The 19,616-nt window shown below is 64.1% G+C and overlaps 4 protein-coding genes across 5 annotated transcripts; 2 read left to right on the top strand and 2 right to left on the bottom strand.

Moving 5' to 3' along the window:
* Positions 1-204: 204 nt before the first annotated feature.
* On the bottom strand, positions 205-13,290 carry CTSA (cathepsin A). 2 transcript variants are annotated; one of them, XM_049816476.1, is made up of 16 exons: positions 11,556-13,290; positions 7,398-7,596; positions 4,418-4,575; positions 4,201-4,312; positions 4,028-4,078; positions 3,682-3,768; positions 3,422-3,577; positions 2,951-3,042; positions 2,533-2,617; positions 2,306-2,397; positions 2,006-2,084; positions 1,708-1,856; positions 1,559-1,634; positions 1,360-1,449; positions 1,131-1,232; positions 205-937 (listed from the first exon to the last, which is right to left on the bottom strand). In XM_049816476.1, exons 1-16 carry the CDS (start codon positions 13,196-13,198, stop codon positions 854-856), a joined length of 3,255 nt encoding a protein of 1,084 aa, XP_049672433.1. In that variant the 5' UTR covers positions 13,199-13,290; the 3' UTR covers positions 205-853. The 2 variants fall into 2 exon arrangements, with proteins under 2 accessions (XP_049672433.1, XP_049672434.1); XM_049816477.1 differs by lacking the exons at positions 7,398-7,596; positions 11,556-13,290 and adding an exon at positions 4,733-4,820.
* Positions 4,981-8,975, top strand: NEURL2 (neuralized E3 ubiquitin protein ligase 2). Its single transcript, XM_049816481.1, has 2 exons — positions 4,981-6,304; positions 8,657-8,975. The coding sequence occupies exons 1-2, from the start codon at positions 5,629-5,631 to the stop codon at positions 8,770-8,772; spliced, it is 792 nt and encodes a 263-aa protein (XP_049672438.1). The 5' UTR covers positions 4,981-5,628; the 3' UTR covers positions 8,773-8,975.
* ZSWIM3 (zinc finger SWIM-type containing 3) lies at positions 13,284-16,743 on the bottom strand. The gene is made up of 2 exons (XM_049816478.1): positions 16,589-16,743; positions 13,284-15,450 (listed from the first exon to the last, which is right to left on the bottom strand). The coding sequence occupies exons 1-2, from the start codon at positions 16,741-16,743 to the stop codon at positions 13,578-13,580; spliced, it is 2,028 nt and encodes a 675-aa protein (XP_049672435.1). The 3' UTR covers positions 13,284-13,577.
* ACOT8 (acyl-CoA thioesterase 8) lies at positions 16,742-19,544 on the top strand. The gene is made up of 6 exons (XM_049816480.1): positions 16,742-17,145; positions 17,247-17,383; positions 17,810-18,035; positions 18,299-18,456; positions 18,856-19,047; positions 19,150-19,544. The coding sequence occupies exons 1-6, from the start codon at positions 16,742-16,744 to the stop codon at positions 19,266-19,268; spliced, it is 1,236 nt and encodes a 411-aa protein (XP_049672437.1). The 3' UTR covers positions 19,269-19,544.
* Positions 19,545-19,616: the final 72 nt, after the last annotated feature.

Here is a 19,616-nt window from a genome sequence, read left to right as displayed (position 1 = left end):
TGGGGAGGCAGACACAGCTCAGAACGGTGGCAGAGGGGCTCAGAGCAACTGCGCTGCCCCTGCTCTTGCAGGTGGCTTGTTCCCAGGCCTCACCTCACCAGTGCTGCATGCTCAGCACATACTGGTACTCCTTGGAGAGCAAAGGAAAGCAAAGCTGGGGGTAGCAGAGCAGCACAAGGAGCTGGGCAATAAGGAGCAGAACCACCTTGTTCAGAGAGTTTATTGCAAGTTCCCAGAAGCACTGCGTGCCCCAGACAGTGAGCGGGCAGTGGGATTGTCTTTGTGGTAAGCCTCCTTCACCAGGATCAGATGTGGGAGCAGTTTGGAGGGGAGGAGAAAGCCCCTGCAGGAGCAGTGCCCAGCTGCCCACAGCCACCACATGAACCGTGCTTTCCTAGCAGGGGGCAGCTGCCTTGGAGCCTGCCCAGGGTTGTGTGCGTGCAGTGGCCGCAGGACAGAGGGGAAGTGGTGGGGACTGCTCCCTTCCCAAGAGGGAAGTAGCTGCCTCCCCAGACAGGGAGGAGGTGAGACAGGAAGCCACAAGCGAGGAGACGGCTGCAGCAGGGGCAGGACTCCTCACCCAGTAAGGGCAGAGACCCTGGGACTTGTCCCCGCCAGCCGGCACCCCCCCACCCACCGCAGGCAGCCCTGTCCTCCACCCTGTCTGGCCAAGCACCATCCTGCAGGGCTGGGCAGAGCCCAGGGCCAGAGCAGAGAGTCCCACCGGCTGCAGGAGTGACTCGTTTCATGGAGCAGGGAGCCCGGGCGCAGCTGAGCAGCAGCGAGGATGGGCTGTGCAGGAGGTGCCAGGTGGTGAGGGCAGCCGGGGCACCAGGCACTGCCTCCACAGCTCCTAGTAAGGCTCATTCTTAATGAAGCGGCTGAACATGGTGAAGGCAGCAAGTGGCCGGTCCGTGGGCACCATGTGGCCAGCCCCCTGTGGGAAACGGGTAGCAGCAGATCAGTGCCAGCCATGGGGCTGCTGCAGCCCTGCGACCACCTCCAGCCCCAGGCTGCCTGCAGCACAGCCAGCACTGCCCCACTCTGACCACAGCACTGGTGTCTGGCACACCTGCCCACACTGCGGTCAGCAGCCCTCTCCCTGTCTCCCCAGAGCCCCCCGGCCCTACCTTGACTGTGAGGAAGGCGATGTTGGTAAATTCCTTCACAAAGCCCCCAATCTGGTTCTCGCCTCCTTCAGTGTAGAGCCAGGGCCGGCGAGCCACCTGCACCTGGGACCGGCAGCAGCACCCTCAGTGCCCCAGCTGCTCGAGGCAGGCAGCCAGCCCCAGCGCACAGCCAACTGCACAGCCTGGAACTGGTGACCGGCTTGGCCCAGGCCCTGCTCTGCCCACTTACCTTCTGGCAGAGGGAGTCCACAAACCACTCATCCCCAAGGAAGTTGCAGGCCATGTCGACGTCCCCATTGTACACCAGGATCCGGTACTTCTGCAGAGCAGAAGGAGGGTGAGTGTTTCGCAGGGCAGCAGCCCTGGCCAGGCAGGAGGCTGGTTTAGCAGAGCCGGTCCCAGGGCCCTGTGGGCTCCTCTGCACGCACCATGGCTCCGAGCAGCTTCAGGTACTGGTCATTCATCTGCATGTACAGGCGCTTGTAGTAGCGGTTCACCTCAAAGCTGTGGAGGAAGCATCAGCGTCACGCACCTGTTCATGCTCACGGCGGTCCCTCCCTGCCCAGAGCTTGCTCACCTGCACACCTGCCACTCCAGGGCATCAGGGGAGATGTGGAGAGCCTTCTTCACCTCTGGGGAGTTCAGATACACGCTGAGGGCTGTGGAGTTGGTGCAGGGTGGGTCCATCCGGACCTTATTCCTGGCTACCGGCATCCGGAACAGGTTCTGGGAGAGAGTCAAGAGAGTCCCTACCACAGCAGCACCTGGTGCTACCCCACGAGAGCAGCTGCTCTCTGCCCCCTCCTGCCCACAGGCAGCACCGCTGGCCAGGCAGAGGATGCTCACAGCCCAGTGACACGGGTGCCCAGGCTCACCTGCCGCCAGGAGAACTTCATCGGCATCCGGATGAAGGAGTTGCCCAGGTCGTGTGTGATGAGACAGTCACCCTCGTACCTGCAGCCGGAACAAGCACGGGGACAGGCTGACAGCTCTGGAGGAACAAGGGCTCAGGCCGCTCCCTGGGGGAGTCCTCAACAGCAGCCAGACACGGTCTACCTGTCCCAGAGAGACCCCCTGCCCAGCCCATCATGTCCCTCTGCCAGCCAGGACCCCACACGCTGCAAATCAAAGCAAGCTAGTGCCTGGAGACCCGTTTTCCCTGGGGCCACTCTCACCTCATACTCCCAGGGACACCGCCATCGCATGGGGCATAGAGGTTGTAGATGTTGAGGCCGGACTCCTCCACAATCTGAATCATCTCCTCCATCTGCAATGAGCCACAAGGGTTTGGGACTCAGCAGGACACTTGAGGGACGTGGGCCCATCCAGAGCCGGGGAGGTGGGTGCCGCTCACAGACACTGGGGCACTGGGCATGTGCTCAGGGGCTCCAGCTCCCCTCACCTTGAGCGTGCAGTTGAGGTTGGAGTTGTCATGGAAGTTGCACTTCTCTTTGGAGCAGCAGAAGGCCTGCAAGTCCTTCCACAGCCTGCCGGCAGAGACCAGGGGACTTGGACCACACTGCCCAGGCGACACAAAGCCAGCAGCCGTGGCCACAGCCATGCCGCAGCCTCCCTGCCCAGCGGCTGCACAGCATGTGGCTCAGCCCGGTGCCCCGTGTGCCCCGAGAACAAATGCACCTGCCCATGGGAGCTGCCCAGGACGAGGGGCCATCTCCGCAGCCCGGCTGCTGGCCCACATCAGGCCAGGAGCTTTCCTTGTCCCGCACACTACCGACCCAGCCAGTCCCATTCCATGCCATGCCCCTGTCCTGCTTGCCCAGGGACAGCGCATCTAGCAGCAGCATTCCCCATCCTCTTACTCAGTCCCCAGCAGGCCGTGGTAATAGGCAAAGTAAACCAGGGAGTTGTCATTGATCTCGTAGGATGAGAGGCCATTTCCCACAGCGATTCCCTGCAAGGCAAGAAGAAAACAACTCTGTTGTGTTCCAGCTCCCCACAGGGCAGGCACAGCCACAGCGGCATCAGGCAGGAAACAGATTCAGCACTGTTTACTCCACAGAGAGAACAGGAAGGATCAGGGGTGCCTGAGAACACTTCCCAGTCCCATGTGACACAGCAGGGACGGACAGGTCTGCCAGAAGCCGCTGCCAGCACCTCAGGAGAAGATGAAAGGCCACGGGGCCAGACCCGCCCTACACCCCAGAGGGGGCCCTGCACGCTGGCTGCACAGCCAGTCCCACCCTGGTACCACTCGAGAGCCCCAGCAAGGTCCTGCCAAGCCCTCTGCTCCACAGCTCAGGCCAGGCCAGCAGGAGAGCCCAGCTGCTCACCTTCAGGTTGAGGCTAGGGTCCTGCATCACCCACTCTGCCAGTGTGGGGATGTAGACCCCCCCATAGCTCTCCCCTGTGAGGAAGAGATCGTTCTTGGAGTACTCGGGGAAGAGCCGGAGGAAATCCTTCAGCGCCAGGTAGTTGTTGCGAGCGACCTGCAGGGAGGAGGAGATGGGGGTCAGGCAGCAAGGCAGGACCCCCAGCGCCCAGGCAGGGGCAGGCAGGAGGCAGGTCCCTCCCAGCAGTCCAGATCACTCACCTCAGTGTCATTTGTGGCGTACTTCTTGTCCTCGGAGTAGGAGAAGCCAACACCAGCGGGGGACTCCAGGTAGAGCACGTTGGCAATCTGCAGGGATGGCAGAGGAGCTGGAGATCAGGGGAAAAGCCCCACCCCTGGCTTGGTAAGACAGAGGGCTGCTAGTAGCACCCATGGGTGCCCGGCCAACCCCAGGGCTGTGCGGGGGGGGGGGCACATTCCAGCCCAGCTCCACAGCAGACTCAAGATGAGGGCATGTCGGGCAGGGCTCCGTCCAGAAGGCAGGAGAAACTGGCTCGGGGCCACCCTCTCCCCACAGCCACAGAGGCTGCAGCGCCTGCGCCCGTACCTTGTTCCAGGCGTAGTCGTTGTACTTCAGCGTGACCCCATCAGGCTGGATCTGAGGAAGCGGAAGGCAGTGACTGATGGGCACAACCAGGCCGGCCCCAGTGAGACGGCTCATGCCACGCAGCCTGCTGGCCCCCAGCAGCCTTGAGCTGCGGGACGGCTGTGACTACTGACCAGGAAGGGGCCATGCTCCTTCAGGAAGCCCTCCATGGAGCTGCAGCCGGGGCCCCCATTCAGCCACAGCACCAGGGGGCTGCTCTGGGGGTTGCTCTGGGCCTCCACAAACCTGCGGACGCACAGCCGTCAGTCCCCGGTGCCCGGCCGGGCCCCCGCCCCGGCTGCTCGGGGCGCGGCCCGGCACCAGCCCCGGTACAGGCGTGGCCCCACGTACCAGTAGTGCAGGTGCTGGCCCGGCCCGGCGCAGAGGTAGCCCGAGAAGTGCCGGAAGGAGGGCTGCTTGGTCAGCCCCGGCAGGAAGGTCACCTCGTGGCCCGGGGGGGCGGCCCAGCTCAGCCCCAGCAGCAGCGCGCCCAGCAGCAGCGGCCCCATCTGCGGGAGGGGCGGGAGGGGAGGTCGGGGCGCTGCCGGCCGGGACCGGCCGCGGCCCCAGCAGCGCCCCACGGCCGCCCCGCCGCGCCACGGCCTCCCCGCTCCCCCGGTGCCTCTCCCCCCGCCCCCCCGGCTCGCTTCGGCCCGGTCCGCTGACCCCGGCCGCTCCCGGCACGGCTCTCGCAGGCGGCGATCCCGGCGGGCACATGACACCCGCCCATATGACCTCCGCTGCTCACGTGAGTGGGGCGGGGCCTCGCGGCCGCCAATCAGCGCCCCGGCGGCGGCCGGCTCCTGCCCCGCTCTCGCGTACGCACGTGGGAGCGGCTCCGGCCCCGACCGGCGGGATGGGACCGGGACGGGGAGGGGGGACGGACAGGTGGGGTGGGGGGGGCTTCCGGGGAGTCCCGGCACGGGAGGGAGCGGGACCCGGCCCCGGCGGGCACGACGGCGGCAGCCGGCGGCGGGGGTGCGGCGCCCGGCGGGCACCGACGGTTACTGCCGGCTGCCACCGGCCACAGCGGGGACGGCCGGGCACCGCCGGTTACAGCTGGGTGCCACCGGGCACCGCTGGCTACAGCCAGGCTCTGCCGGCCATCACCGCATACAGCCGGGCAGCACCGGGCACCGCCGGGCATCACTGGGTACAGCCAGGCACTGCCAGGCAGCACTGGGCACTGCCGGGCACCGCCGGGCACAACCGGGCATCACCGGGTATAGCAGCCGGGCACTACCAGGCACTGCTGGGCATCATCGCATATAGCTGGGCACCACTGGGTACAGCCGGGCACCGCCAGGCACTGCTAGGAATCACCGGGTACTGCCGGGCACCCAGGCACAGGCGGGCAGCGCCAGGCAGGCACTGCATGGAGCGCCTGCAGGCCCGGAGTGGCCGGTGGGGCCCGGCTGCACCCCAGCAGACAGGGGGTCCCCTCCCACCCTCCCCCGCGGCACTAGGACCCCTCTGAGCCATCCCGGCTGTCCCTGCCCGGAGGAGCCGTCACCGCCTCACAGCAGCTGTGACAGGGACAGTTAAAAATAGCAGTGGCGGCGATGGCTGCCCGCTGCCGCCTCGCTGCGCGCTTCCACCACGTCCACGGCACCAATGTCCGCCTGGACGCTTCGCGGACACGGGCCACCCGGGTGGAAAGCTTTGCCAACGGGCTCTGCTTCAGCCAGGAGCCGCTGGCGCCCGGGCAGATTTTCCTGGTGGAGATCGAGGAGAAGGAGCTGGGCTGGTGTGGGCACCTGCGTGTGGGGCTGACGGCCCACGACCCCCAGAGCCTGGAGGTGGTGCCCGAGTATTCGCTGCCAGACCTGGTCAACATGGGGGACACCTGGGTGTTCGCCATTACCCGGAGCCACAACCGCGTCACGGTGGACGGGGAGGAGGCACGGGTGCGGAGCCCGGCCTGGGAGCCCTTCCTGCTGATCGAACGGGTGAGGATCCCCCGCGACACGCTGGTGGGGCGCAGCAGGCCTGGGCGCTACAGCCACATCCTGGATGACCTGTACAAGGCGAATGTGCTGCCCGCGACCGCCCGGCGCAGCCGGATCGGCGTGCTGTATGCCCTGCAGCCTGACGGCACCGCCGACATGCACATCGTCATCAATGGAGAGGATATGGGGCCGAGCGCCAGGCACCTGCCCACCACCCGCCCGCTCTACGCTGTGGTCGACGTCTTCGCCTCCACCAAGAGCGTCCGGGTCATCCCAGTGGAATACGGCTGTACGTACCTGCCCCCCCTCCCTGGGGCACGTCCTGCATGGGCCAGGAGCTGGGGGGGGAGCTCCGGTGGGGTCACCCCCTAGTCCCCAACAGTGGAAGTGTCAGAACATGCCACGGGGCAGAGTGACACAGGGTAGAGGGCACAGGAGAGCCCCCGGCCCCTGCAGAGCACAGGCAAGACCCCGCACTGCCGCTGACGGGCAGTGTCTGCCGAAAGCTCTGTGTGAGGCTGCGCCAGGGCCGAGTTCGCGCCAGCTCCCAGCACCAGCGGTCAGGGTAGAGCACCGCCTGGTCGCCCTTCCCGAGCAGAGCGAGGGGGGCAAGTGTTCTGGGCTGCTGCGGACCTAGGGCTGTCGGACCACGGAGCTGTGCCCCTGCTGCACCACACTCATCCCCAGACAGACACCCCCGACCGGAGCCCAACGCCAGTGCTTACGGAGCTGCTTCTCGGGGGCTGGTGAGCCCTTGCTGTGCCCTGCCTTGCCCCACGGGCACGCAGCAGCCTGGAGCTAAGCAACGTCCTGCCTTAGCATCAAAACATCTGGCTGCACCCCACTGCCCGCCCTGGCACTCATGCCATGCCCCCGCACCTGCTGTGTGCCCGGGCTGCGGGGTGCCCAGGGCGGACACCCCGTGATGCCATCGGAGGTTGGGCAATATCCAGCATCCTTTGGGCGGCTGGGGAGGGGCTGGGAAGGCCAGTGCTGGTCACTGGCTTTTGCGAGGAGTCAGGCTAATAAGTGGTAATTACCACCATACTGGACAAGTCAGCAGGTGCTGAGGATTAGGTGAGACGAGAGCCAGAAGGAGAACTGGTGCCGGCTGCCCCTGACCGCCGGGAGCCACGGCTTCTCCTGCTGGTGCAACCTTCAGCTGCTTCTGTCTCAGGGCTGAAATCCATGATTCTCCCTGCCAGCTGCTGTGAGCCAATTATCCAAACAGGGAGGTTAAATGTGCCCAGCTGTCCAGGCCCCCCTGCCCCGGGAGCGTGTTGAGGGTGACCGGCTGGACCCCACTCTGCAGGAGGCCGCTGAGCTGCCTCGAGTGTCCCATCCCTGGCCGCTCGCGAGGGACTCGCGCTGGCAGCACGTACCTCTGGGAGAGCTGCCTTCTCCCACCGCAGCCACGGGCTGTGGGTCCCTGCGAGCTCCGCGGCTGGCACAGGCACCGCTGCAGAGGTGCAATCTGGCTTCCTCCCCTCCACTAAGATGTCAGTAGCTCTGGTTTCTGCAACACTTCCGCAGGGTTTAAAAATCAGTCTCAGTGCGGTTCTGTTCCTGGACGGGGTCTGGCTGGTGAAGTGAAAACCAGAAGTGAGCAGCTGAGCCACTGGCAACATGCGATGTGGCATGGGGGTGGGGAGCAAGAGAGGCAAAGGGCATCAGCTGCCCAGCACCCAGCACTCGGCACGACGCAGCCCCACGCCGCCGAGGCGGAGATAAGCACCCCAGTCATCCGAAAACAGCCCCAAGGTCAGGAGTCGGCTGGGCGCAGCACGGTAGTACTCAGCAGAGTTCTGCTCTGCCCCGGGCGAGCCCCCAGAGGCACCGGCCCCAAGCCAGAGATGCGCTCAGCTGCGTGCGGGTGAAATGGCCAAGTCCCAGCTGCGGCTCCACTCCAGCCAGTGCGATGCCCTGGGGTGCTCTCCTCCGGTTTGGCTCTTGGAGGCAGCTGATGAACCAAGGCCCACAGGCTGCGCCTGAGTCAGATCATTTAAGATCTGAGTGCTGGCCGCTGCTAATTGCACCCACGCCACTGAGCCACCAAGGGCTCCAGAAAGAGGAATCCCACAGGGGCACGTGTCACAGGAGCAGGAACCGGGCAGAGCCCGCACTGGCAGCCATGGGAACGGTTCAGAAGGTGGTTGTCTCAAAGGCACTGCAGAAGCTGTCTCTGCAGGCAGCACAGCCCCGGCCTGCAGGCGCCCACCCGGCAGCCTGGCACGGCACCGGTGGAAGCAGACCAAGGGAGCGGGATGAAAGGAAAGTGCAGTGTGGGCACGTGAAACCCCAGGGAGCCGCTCCACACCTCCCAGAGAAATGCCACAGTAACGCACAGCGTGGGCACGTAACTGTCCTCTCAACCTGCCTCTGAGTAACAGGAAGAGCTTCACTGCCCAGGGTCCTCAAGCACCCGTCCCAGCCGGAGCTGCCTGGCACCAGCTCTTCCGCACAGCTGGCTCAAGCCTAGGGCAGGACAATGCCTGCTCCTGCGGCAGAGCAAACTCACCCACTGCTGCCCTAAAACACAGTGCCTCTGGAGAGCCTCAGGGCCCATCTCCTCCACACCCCTCTGCTCTCAGCCTCACCAGCAACTTGGCCAGCTCAGTTGCTTCTTTCTGTTCTCTTCCAGTTCCCTCCCTACAGACCCTCTGCCGGCTGGTCATCCAGAAGCACATCGTCCACCGCCTGGCCATCGACGGCCTGGACCTGCCCCCGCCACTGAAGAGCTTCTGCCAACATGAGTGAGGTGTGAAGGGTGCTGCCCTGGGCTGCCACCCACGCCGACAGCCCCACTAGTGATGGCCAGTGGGCTGCCTGGGCAGGATCCACGCCCCTAGCTGCCCTGTCACCCCTGGGGTGCCTGCGCACACAGTATGTGCCGCTAAAGGGCCGGCGCGAGAGCACGAGCAGCACATCAGAGGGACTTTCCTCCGTGCAGAGGGGTGCGGCAGGGCTGGTGTGCGGGCAGGAGGGTGCCACAGGTCAGAGTGAGCAATAAAGTGCTTCCAGCCAGAAAGCAAGCATGCTGGGGGGGGGGGTGGGGGTGGTGCTGGCACATGGAGCAATGCAGAGGGAGTGCAGATTGCTGCCCGACCCACCATGGGCCCACTGCCATTGGGGCTGTGCTAACTGCTGGCAGCAGGAGGCCCCCACGCACCAGGGTGCTGGTGGAGCCAGGCTGGCTGGGGTAGGCACCGCAGGACCCACAGAGCCCCTGCGGCCAGGAGACCCAGCCCCGCCGGTAGGATCGGCACCCTGCGGTACAAGGCTTCGACACAAGCCCAGCGCCAGGCCAGTTCTCAACAGGGCAAGGCCAGTGCTGGGCAGGTCTGGGGGCTGGTGTGCTGCCCGGCTCCCATCTGGGGGAGGAAGCCGCAGCTTTGGGGTTTTTTCTAGTCCCCAGCCAAGGGGACTTTCTTCCCCTTCCATGTCAGGGCATTTTGTGGGGCTGCATGGGGTGCTTCAGGGGAGCTGCCTTCCAGTAAGGCAGGAAGAGTTCCATCAAAGGAGGGCTTGGGGGGCTAGGACCCCCCTGCGCTTCAGCAGCCACTTGTGGGAGCAGCTCCCCCTTCAGCAAGGAACAAAGCCAGGCTTAGGACCTCTCCGTGGCCCAGGAACGAAACTGGGATCACCCAGGTGGATCAGAGCAAGGGCTGGGCTGGGTGGAGCACGGGAGGGCATGGCAGGATGCTCACATGGAGGGTAAATTACAGCTGGGTGATTGTCTGGGCCAGGCAGTTTCGCTCTTGGGAAAGATGTTTACCCAGAGAGCGAGGATGAGTTATTTCCTGTGCTACCAATGTGGAGGGGGACGGGGCGGATGCCAGAGGGAAACCCGCAGCGCCCAGGGAGCTGCACTGGCAGCAGCTGTTTCTCAGGCACATGCCTGTGGCCACAGAGCCGGTCACGGTGACCTGGTGCAGGGTCCAGCCATCCCGCCGGCTGGGAAGGGGAGCCCTGCACTCCCCAGCTCCAGGAGCCGGCACTGGGCCCTCCTCCAAACCCCTCATCCTTTGGCTGGTGGGGATGGCAGCTGGTGTTCCCGCAGTGCCTGTGCTGGGCTGGGAGGAAAGGCAGGGTCAGAGCTGCGCAGAGCAAGAGGCAGAGGGAAGAGCCCTCTGAAAAATCAGACGAGTGCCCACATGCGCCAGGAAGAGAGATGGTGAGGGGGCTGGCAGGCAGAGTCTTCCAGGCCTTTTCTACAGCACAGCTAAGGGGTGAAACAAGCAGCTCCAAGTCTACAGAAGGGTGTTTTAGGAAACACTACACTATATTTAGTCAGCGGGATTCGATACTATCAGATAATGTTACAAAACCCTCAATCAAGAGGAAATCCCCAACCACGCAGCAGTCCTACTGCAACGGGCCAACTCTACTGAAACCAAAACATTAATGAAGGAAGCATCAGTCGGGGAAAACACCAATTGTGACTGAAACACAGCGATGAGCGAGGTCTCCGATGCCCCCCACCATGTCCTGCAGGACACAGCCTGCCATGTCCCAACATGATGGGCTTTGGAGCTGCTGGTGCTGGAATTGTTCTTGCTAGCAAGGGGGACGGGGAGCTCACCCAGCCCAAGAACAACGCCTGAGGACCAGGCCTTGTTTACTCTTATCAGCATTTTTCCTCCCCCACCCCGTATGTTTAAAGCCTTTGCTCTCCACCTCACCGCAGCTTTGTTTGCCCTGCTGTGACCCCCAGCACCCCTCCCGCCTCCCCCAGCACACGAGCTGTTGACAAGGGAGGGTGGGTTCCCCTTTTTGAGGAACTGAGAGCAGCTGCCGTAACCAAACAACTCCTCTGCTCCAGACCACAGGCTGTGCTGCTTGCAGTGGAGATTGCCACCCTCTGGATCTGCTGCCTCCTAACAAGCCAGCTCACACCACTAACTAGAGGGCACAGCAATGAGACAAGACCACCAAGAAGCACCGTCCCAAGCCCTGCCTGATCTCACAGGCCGAGTGAACCCCACCGTCCCATCCTGCCAACAGGGAGGCACTGGCACAGAGACAGATGCAGCTCCCGAGCAATACAATGCCGATTTATTGGCTTTCTTGCACAACACATCGCAGCTGGATGCTGGAAGGACCTGCAGGTGCTGGCTGCAGATCAAGTAATTTTGTCACATGTTATTACACCATCACCTCCCACACCACACCACCCATGGTTGGCTCCCAGCCACGTCTCCTGTTAGCCAGGTCAGTGGCCAGCTACCCATCCAGCATGATCCAGAGTTCCCAATCCGGTTCCTCAGCTGCCCTGTGCAAGACGTGACGCTCGCTCAGCAGATAAGGAGCCCAAACTGCCCCTTCCATGCCGAGCCTTGAGAAGGTGGCAGGCTGAGGGGAGTGCATGCGGAAGCCAGGACACCAGTAGAGTGACAAACAGGTCTCCTGCACATCTGCTGCCCCGCTGCTCCCGAGGGCTCACACACAGAGCGGCCAGCTTGGCTCCCGCTCAGTGCTAGAGCTTCACCTCGACGTAGGGCCCAATCCAGCTGTCAGCCAGCTCCCGGAGCGTCCTGTACCTGTGCTCAAACTCCTCCGTGCTGCAGTGGGTGAGAAGCCGGCTGACCTCTGCCGTGAGGAAGGACACCACCAGAGATTTATCCAAAGACTCATTCCAGGAGCTCTTCAGGATCTCCAAGAGGCCATCAGCACTGTCTTGCCCAGCCTGATGGGCATCACATCCCTTCTGCCACTGTCTGCTGAGCATCTCTGGCTGCAAGGTCTTCCTGTCCGAATTCAGAGCAGCCAGAATGTGCCGGCAGGGCAGCTGGAAGACCTGGTTGAAGTGGCAAGTGCAGCTGCTCAGGCCTTTCATGTCGACCCTGTGGGCATCCTCCAGAACCTGTATGCTGAAAGCATCCTCCCCGGTGCCTATCAGCTGCACGGACTTCTGAACCACCGCAAACTCACTCAGGCACAACCTGGCAGCAGGCTCTGTGCAAATATCACTCAAAGACTGCTTGATGCCTTCCTCAGTCCTTCTGTTAATCTCCTCTTCACTGTCACCCTCCAGGTTTTCTGTGGCCTCCAGTTTAGCCACAGTAGAGGAATGATCTAATGAGGACTGAGGGCTCATGGGCTCCCTCTGGAGGACGAGAGCCTGGGGGGTTTCAGGCTGATGCTGAAGAGCTGCAGGGAGCTGAGGAGCTGCCGGTCGACTCTGGAGAACAATCACGGGACTCTTAGCAGCTGTGAGAGAAGCCAGCACTGGCTGCTGCTGCTGAGCTGCTGCTGTGGTGGGGGAGGCCTGGACGGAGCTCTGAGGCAGCTTACCCTGGCACGCCACAGGGGTGAGAGGCGAACCCGAGGCAGGCAGGCTTTGGGGAGCTGCCCAAGCGGCACAGTGATCAGGATGCGGAGCGGAGCACGTCGCAGCATCAGGAGGGCTCTTAGAAACACACTTTTGGTAGTGCTGGGCTAAGGAGGTGATGCAGCTCTCCAGAGAGAGCTCAGCGCTGAAAACCTGGCTTAACCCCTGGGTGACGATCTCCAGGTCCCTAAAGTAGTTACTGGCCTCCCCCCAACTCCTCTCCCTGTGTGCGGCCCAGATCTCACCATCGAGCAGCCAGCGAATATGAAGCTGAGGCAGCAAGTTGGGCGCCACGAGGTCCCTCAGGAGCGCATGCATCTTCCTGCGGCTGCTCTCGGTGGCTGCGTGCACAGCGTCGCTCAGGGTGGCCAGGATCAGGCGCTCGGTGCGGTCCTCCAAGGCCAGCCGCTGGACCTGCTGCTGCAGGCGCTTGCAGAGGTGGAAGATGGAGAGCTGCACCTCTGCTGACGGAAAGGCCTGGGCGAGCGCGGGCGGCTGGGGGAGGCCGGGCCCCACCAGCAGGAGCCGGGTCTCGGCCCAGGCGGGGTTGAAGGCCCGGAACACCCCGTACATGCGGGCCAGGCTCCCAGCCGACTCGTCCCGCAGGACGGCGAGGTGCACCACCCTGGCCATGCCACCCCGCAGCCCCGGGGCCGGGCCGGCCACCAGGAAGACGTAGAGGACCCGGCCGGCCGGTCCAGCGGCCCGGTGCACCAGCAGCGCCCGGGGGAAGCAGGCGAAGACACTGCCCATGGCGGCGCTCTGGAAGCTGACGGAGGCCATGCGGCCGCCCGCGCCCAGCTCGTAGGCCACCAGGGAGCCGCGGCCCAGGCCCGGCGGGGCCTGCGCCATCGCCAGCCCTGCCGGGGCCGGGAGCGCTCGGCCGCGGCCCCGCCGCGGCACGTCCCTTCCCCGCGGCCGCCGCTACCGGGGGGACATATCCCGCCGTGCCCCGCTCCGTTCCAGGGCGGGGAGTGTATCCCGGCGTGCCCCGCTCTCAGCCGGGGACGCCGCCAATCACCGTGGGGCGCGCCATGACGTCGGGCGGCGTTTGGGGCCCCCTGCCGGCCGGGCGCGCCCCCGGCACCGCCGCCGGTACCGGCCGGGCACGGCCCATCGCTGCCGGGACCGGAGGGCCCGGGCGCTGCCCGGAGCAGCCGCGGTACAGCGCACGGGGCCGGGGCCGGCCGGGAGCTCCCCTCCGCCATCACGCATCTCTTCGGTGTCCCCGTTACCCGGAGCAGTGCGGAGGCACCGGCTCCTCCTTCCCGGCCGGCGGCCCCGGTGACCGAGCCCAGGCAGCCAGGATCACCGCCAGCACCGAGCTGCGCTCCTCCAGCTCCTGCCCCTCGCACTGCATCAGCAGGTTGGCCAGCTCCAGGCTGAGACACCGGACCTTCTCCCCCCTGCCCTCTGGCTGGTTGCCCACCGAGCCCCCGCCGTGGCCTGGGGGACCGGCCCCAGGGGCCAGGAGCCGCTGGTACCTCTTCTGCCAGCGCCTGCACACCATGCCCTCCTCCACATGTCCCCGGTGAGCCTGCAGCACGGCCAGGACATGCCTGCAGGGGAGCCGGTAGCGGCGGTGGAAGCAGCAGCTGCAGCTGCGGCAGTCCCGGCTCACCTGGTGTGCGTCCTCCAGCAGCCGAACGGTGAGGCCGCCCGGCACCGGGCTGAGCAGCTGGGTGGACGTTTGCACCACCTCCCACTCCTTCAGGCACAGCCAGGAGCCCAGGTCCGTGCAGCTCTCCCACAGTGTGGCCAGCATGCTGTCTGTCCCCGCTGCTGCAGCCTGCCCAGTGGGCTCAGGGTGCTCAGCAAGAGCCGGAGAGCCAGAAATGGGGTCTGATCCTGCTGCAGCACCAGAACGCGCATCAGGCTGCTCCTGGAGGCTGCTCCAACCATTCTCCTCGGTGCTCGAGGAGCCCCGGTTCAGGCTTTCCAAGCTCCTGGAATCAAGGCAGTCCGCACACTCCAGAAAACGAAGAACGCTCGCCTCCAAGGACGGCTGCCGGCCAAAGAGGCTGGATATCTGGTGCGTGATGAGGTCCAGGCTGTCCATGTGCATGCCGCAGGACTGCAGACCTTTCTCTGCGTGCAGGCACCACAGCAGCTTACAGGAGAACCAGTTGGCTTGCAGGTAGTTGTACAGCTCTGGGCTGACCACACGCTTCACCAGCTGGGAGAGGGCATCCAGACGTGCAGCTGAAGGGGAAAACACGGCCTTCTGCAAGGCCAGCATCAAGTTCTGTTTGAGTGAAGAGGAGATTTCTGCTTCCCTCATGTTCTTCTCGAGCAGTCGGACAGTGTGATAGACAGAAAGGAGCACCTGGGCAGCAGGAAAGAGCTCCTGGAGGATGGCTTTGTGAAAGAAGGACACGTCCACGAAAACAGTCTGGACCTTTTGCCACTCGGGGTTGAACTCCTTGAAGACGGTCAGCATTTTCCTGATGCTGGATGCTGTGTCATCCTTCAGCAGTGACAAGTGCACCACTTTCCCCACTCGCTCCTCACTCTCTACAAGGAGAGCATAGAGAACGTGTCCCCCCTCGCTCAGCACCCTGTGCAGCAGGAGGCTCTCAGGGAACTGCATAAACGAGTTCTTCATCTTGCTGGTCTGGAAGCTGAGTCTGTCCAGGCCATGGTCACTGTCTGCACTGATGGAGGCCAATGAGCCCCTGTCCACCCTTAGGAAGGTTTTCATGACCTCAGCCATGCTGACGAGCGCTGAGGCATTTTCCTTTCCTGCTTCAGGGAGCACGGGAGCCCCATATGGAGCAGGTACCCTGTCCACCGGTTGACCTGTGACCGTGTGTGAGTCCTCATGTGCCTCAGAACTGCTGTTGGTCCCACCCGCCTGCTGCTGCTCACACAGTTCTGTTGCAGGGCCATCACGTGCCACGGTGCTTGCCGTCGCAGTGGCAGCTCTGGTCAGGGAAAACACTGGGTCTGCATGGACGTGGTCACTGTTCAGTTCGCTGATCACAAGCTGGTCAATGTCCTCCTCATATTGCAACACAAAATAAGCTGGACACAAGCGGGGCTGCTGCTTTCTCTTCTTGCTGTATTTTTGGGTCCGTGCACAACCAAATTTCACCTGCATGAACCTGCAAACATTGAGAAAGCATTAGTGGGGTCAGCAATGGCAGTGTAGGCTGCCAGCACTTAGTTTAGATTTTTCTTGCATGCCAACTCTATATTCAATTAGTGAGCACGTGAAAACCACGTATGCCAGTCAGACACGTAGGCTGGCTTTGGGCTCAGTGAAGCCTGGGGTAAGAAAGCTCAAACGCAGGAGGAGTGACGGAATCAAGAGTTACAACAGCCACCACCAGACACCACCAAGCAGCCCTGGCTGTCATTCCCAACGGTGCCTCTGTTGCAAAGCCATTGACCCAAACTCAATACCTGCGTGTTTCGGTCTTACTCCCCTAAAGCACATATCATTTCTGCAACTCCTCTGCATCTGGAGGAGCAGGTTAGAACATTGCAAGAAAGGCTTCAAGGCATGGGATTAAATTACATTTTAAGAAGGCAAGGGGAGCAGTTGTGTAACTGCAGAACGACCTTGCAGCCTCTACCCACATGAGCGGATCCATCAACTTAGACAGAAACGAGATGTTATCGCTAGACCCGCTCTGGTAGGTGAAGGCTGTGGAATCGGGTACTGCAAGAGGGAAACCTGACAACGCCCCTCCATCGTGGTGAGGTAAAGGCAGCCAGGGAATGCCAACAGACACTGATATTTAGCATCTTGCTCCTTGAGCGGAAAAAGGCAGGAGCTATAGCTGGCCAGCAACATCCCAGAAGGATGACTTCGAAGATCCAAGCTACAGGTTTCGCAACACAAGGCAGAGAGAATTAGTAAAGCAGAGCTAAGCAGCAGACCCAGGACAGCGGAGCACTAGCTGGGGAAGGAGCGGGGAGCGAGAGGGCTGGGACAGAGCTGGGTAAGGGTGGCACGAGAACAGCCGAGACTCCGAAAACGGCAGGTGCGCGACGCTGCCGGGATCGACCCTGCTGACCTCGGGAACGGCTCGCAGGTGAGGGCACGCAGCCAGGCACCGGCAAGAGCTCCGGCCCCGCGGAACAGCGCCCGGCTGGGGACCGACAACCGGCCGACGGCCCTGCCTGCGGGGTATGCCGGTTCCCGGAGCCTGCGCCGGGCCTCTCCCGGGGACCGCCGACACCCCCCACCCCCGAGCACCGAGCACACCGCGGGGGCCGCGGCGGGGCGGCCCTTACACGACGTCCTCGCGGACGGCGGTGCCGTGCTGCCGGTTGTGGAAGCGGACGGAGATGCAGCTCCGCAGGCTGTAGCGGCACCCCTGCGCCAGCTTGTAGGCGCGGAAGCGCTCCCTGAAGTCCTCGTAGCTCCTGAAGCGGGACCCCAGCTCCATGGCGGGCCCCACGCCCCCGGAAAGAGCCTGCCGCCCGCCGCCGCTTTGTATTGAACCAGCTGGGGCACCGCCCACGCCCGGAGTCTGGCCAATCAGAGGCGTCCTCTCCCGATTGCGAGGAAGCGAGCCAACCGGCCCAGGGTTTCCCGCCACCGCCCGCGTGACTGGCGGCTCGACGGCCCAATCGGCTGGCCTTCCCCGCCCCGCGGGTGGGCGGTACTTCGCACCGCCCGGATCTCGCCGCTGTCAGTGGCGCCGGTTCTTGGTCGCAGAGGAGATGGCGGCTGCGGGCGACGGCGGGGGACCGGGGCCGGGGCCGGGGCGGCCGCCGCCCGGGGACCTGCGGAGCGTGCTGATCACCAGCGTGCTGAACCTGGAGCGGCTGGAGCTCGACCTCTTCAGGTGCGCCGGGCCGCCGGGCCGCCGGGTCCCGGCCGCCCTCCCCGCCGCCGCCGCCGCCGCCGCCGCCGCCGCCCTCACCGCCGCCGCCTTCTCCCCCGCAGGGGCCGGCACCACTGGGTGCCCGCTACGCAGCGCCTCTTCGGCGGGCAGATCGTGGGGCAGGCCCTGGTGGCGGCCGCCCGGGCCGTTAGCCACGACGAGCAGGTCCACTCGCTGCACTGCTACTTCGTGCGGGCAGGTGGGCCGGGCCCGGGGGGAACCGGGCTGCGGGGAGCGGGGCCGAGCCGGTGGGACCCGGCGGCTGGGGGGGGCCGGGGTGGAGGGAGCCGGTCAGGGACCGGGGCGGGATGCTGATCGTGGGGTGCCCGGGGCTGAGAGGCGGCAGCGGGGTGGGGGGTCGGGGATGCTGGGGCCTGTGGCGGGACTGGGGCCGGGCAGTGAATCCAGCGGCCGAGGGGCTGGGGAAGCCGGGGCTGAGCCCCACAGGGGTGAGGAGGTGCCGCCATCCCGGCTGCGGCAGGGCAGAGGGGGGGTGGGGAGGGCACTGCCAGCTCAGGGCGCAGCGGGCTCGGCCCGCCTGGCCCCAGTTCTCGGCCTCTGTAGGTCAGGTCCCCTCTGTGGTGCATGGTGGCCCAACGGCAGAACATCTCTTTTTCTGTCCCAGGAGACCCCAAGGTGCCGGTGCTGTACGAGGTGGAGCGGACCCGTACGGGGAAGAGCTTCTCTGTCCGTTCCGTAAAGGCCATCCAGCACGGAAAGCCAATCTTCACCTGCCAGGCCTCCTTCCAGCTCTCCCAGGGGAGCCCAGTGCAGCACCAGTTCACCATGCCTACCGTGCCACCCCCGGAGGAGCTGCTGACTCAAGAGGAGCTTATCCAGAAGTTTCTGCAGTGAGTGGGACGGAAGGGGCACACCAGGGACGCCCTCATCTGTGGCTGGGGCTTAGGGAGGCGCAGGGATTGGGGTGACTGCCTGAGGAGTCCCCAAATACACCTGGGAAGGGAGTAGAGAAAGAAGCAGGACAGGGCAAGGCAGGAGCCGTGCCCCTCCTGCCTTTCCGTGTAGCCCTGGGTCCCTGGGCTGAAGCTGCTGTCAGCAGGACGTGCCCCTGGCCTGCCTGGCATTAACCTCACTTCTCTGTGTTGGTCTACAGGAATCCTAACTTGGCGGAGAGATACAGAAAGCATCTCAACAAGATTCAAGCCGAAGACGTGCCGATTGATATCAAACCCGTGAACCCACCAGACGTATTCTGCTTGGAGCCGCAGGAGCCAAAGCAGCTCTTCTGGGTGCGAGCACGAGGCTACATAGGTGGGTCCCACCAGAAGGGTGGTCCAGCTGCCTCACAAGCCGAGGGCTCGGGCTCAAGCTCACCCTGTGGAGCACACTCGCAACAGAGTAGGCTGAGAGGTTGCAATTCAGAGGCTGCCTGCACCCAAAGTCTGCAGGAAAGCCTGGAAATTTCGAGGCTGAAACACAGATATGGGTGCTGGAGCATGGAGCGATGCCCATGTGCTGTGCTCAGCCACGGCAGGCTTTCCCTGGGGTGGGCACAGCAAGGGGAGTGGGTCTGAAAGAGCATCTCAGCTCTCTTTGGCCAGCAGCTGACGCTCAGGGAAGCAGAGCTCCCGGGGCTTTGCCTTGCGCTATGTGTCCAGGCTTGTCCCATGGGCACCCTGCGGGAGACAGGCAGTGCCGGTTGCTTTGCAGGAGAGACTGACATGAAGGTGCACTGCTGCGTGGCCGCCTACATCTCCGACTATGCCTTCCTGGGCACTGCTCTGCTGCCGCACCGGCAGTACCACATCAAGTTCTTGGTGTCCCTTGACCATTCCATGTGGTTCCACGCGCCCTTCCGAGCAGACCACTGGATGCTGTATGAGTGCGAGAGCCCCTGGGCTGGTGAGTCCTCACCATGTTCCCCAGGGACCCATGTGGCAAAAGCCAGCTCTGCTTGTCCCAGGGGGGGGTGGCGGGCCAGGGTCTGACAGGCTCTCTCTGCAGGTGGGTGCCGGGGACTGGTGCAGGGACGGCTGTGGCGCCGGGATGGGGTCCTGGCTGTCACCTGCGCACAGGAAGGAGTCATCAGGGTGGAGCAAAAGCCAAACCAGAGCAAGCTCTAGCTGAGAAGCCCCTGCGGGCTGGGGCTCGGGCACACCGAGGAGGGACGCCAGGACCAAAACAGATGCGGGCAAGGCGGGACCTGGGCGGCAGCGGGAAGAAGCGTCGAAGGAGACCGGGCTGGATCCAGCACGGTGGGGAGTGCTGGTGCCAGATGCCCTCTGTGGCGAATGGGGACCCACAGAGGCGTCCGCTGCGACTGACTGCCAGCTGCACAGCACGTAACCTAATACACGATGATCAGCCACCCTTCACCTGCCTTAAATAAAGCCGTCAGGTGAACAGCTGGGCTCTGTCCCCTGGAGTTTGTCCCCTTGGTCCCCGTGGTTGTGCTCACCCGAGGGAGCCTC

Source organism: Accipiter gentilis, chromosome 14 (assembly GCF_929443795.1).
Source record: "Accipiter gentilis chromosome 14, bAccGen1.1, whole genome shotgun sequence".
Taxonomy (NCBI): Eukaryota; Metazoa; Chordata; class Aves; order Accipitriformes; family Accipitridae; genus Astur; species Astur gentilis.
The sequence above is the reverse complement of the archived record's forward strand: the minus strand, read 5'-3'. Positions and strand labels throughout refer to the sequence as shown.

Coding starts and splice junctions, on each gene's coding strand:
- CTSA (XM_049816476.1), bottom strand. CDS start 13,198: ATGGCGCAGGCCCCGCCGGGCCTGGGCCGCGGCTCCCTGGTGGCCTAC. Junction 3,769..4,027: donor ACGACTACGCCTGGAACAAG/GTACGGGCGCAG, acceptor CCATCCCTGCAG/ATTGCCAACGTGCTCTACCT. Junction 2,085..2,305: donor GGTGTCCCTGGGAGTATGAG/GTGAGAGTGGCC, acceptor TTCCGGCTGCAG/GTACGAGGGTGACTGTCTCA.
- NEURL2 (XM_049816481.1), top strand. CDS start 5,629: ATGGCTGCCCGCTGCCGCCTCGCTGCGCGCTTCCACCACGTCCACGGC. Junction 6,305..8,656: donor CATCCCAGTGGAATACGGCT/GTACGTACCTGC, acceptor GTTCTCTTCCAG/TTCCCTCCCTACAGACCCTC.
- ZSWIM3 (XM_049816478.1), bottom strand. CDS start 16,743: ATGGAGCTGGGGTCCCGCTTCAGGAGCTACGAGGACTTCAGGGAGCGC. Junction 15,451..16,588: donor GCCGTCCGCGAGGACGTCGT/GTAAGGGCCGCC, acceptor CAATGTTTGCAG/GTTCATGCAGGTGAAATTTG.
- ACOT8 (XM_049816480.1), top strand. CDS start 16,742: ATGGCGGGCCCCACGCCCCCGGAAAGAGCCTGCCGCCCGCCGCCGCTT. Junction 17,146..17,246: donor CTGGAGCTCGACCTCTTCAG/GTGCGCCGGGCC, acceptor TCTCCCCCGCAG/GGGCCGGCACCACTGGGTGC. Junction 17,384..17,809: donor CTGCTACTTCGTGCGGGCAG/GTGGGCCGGGCC, acceptor TTTCTGTCCCAG/GAGACCCCAAGGTGCCGGTG.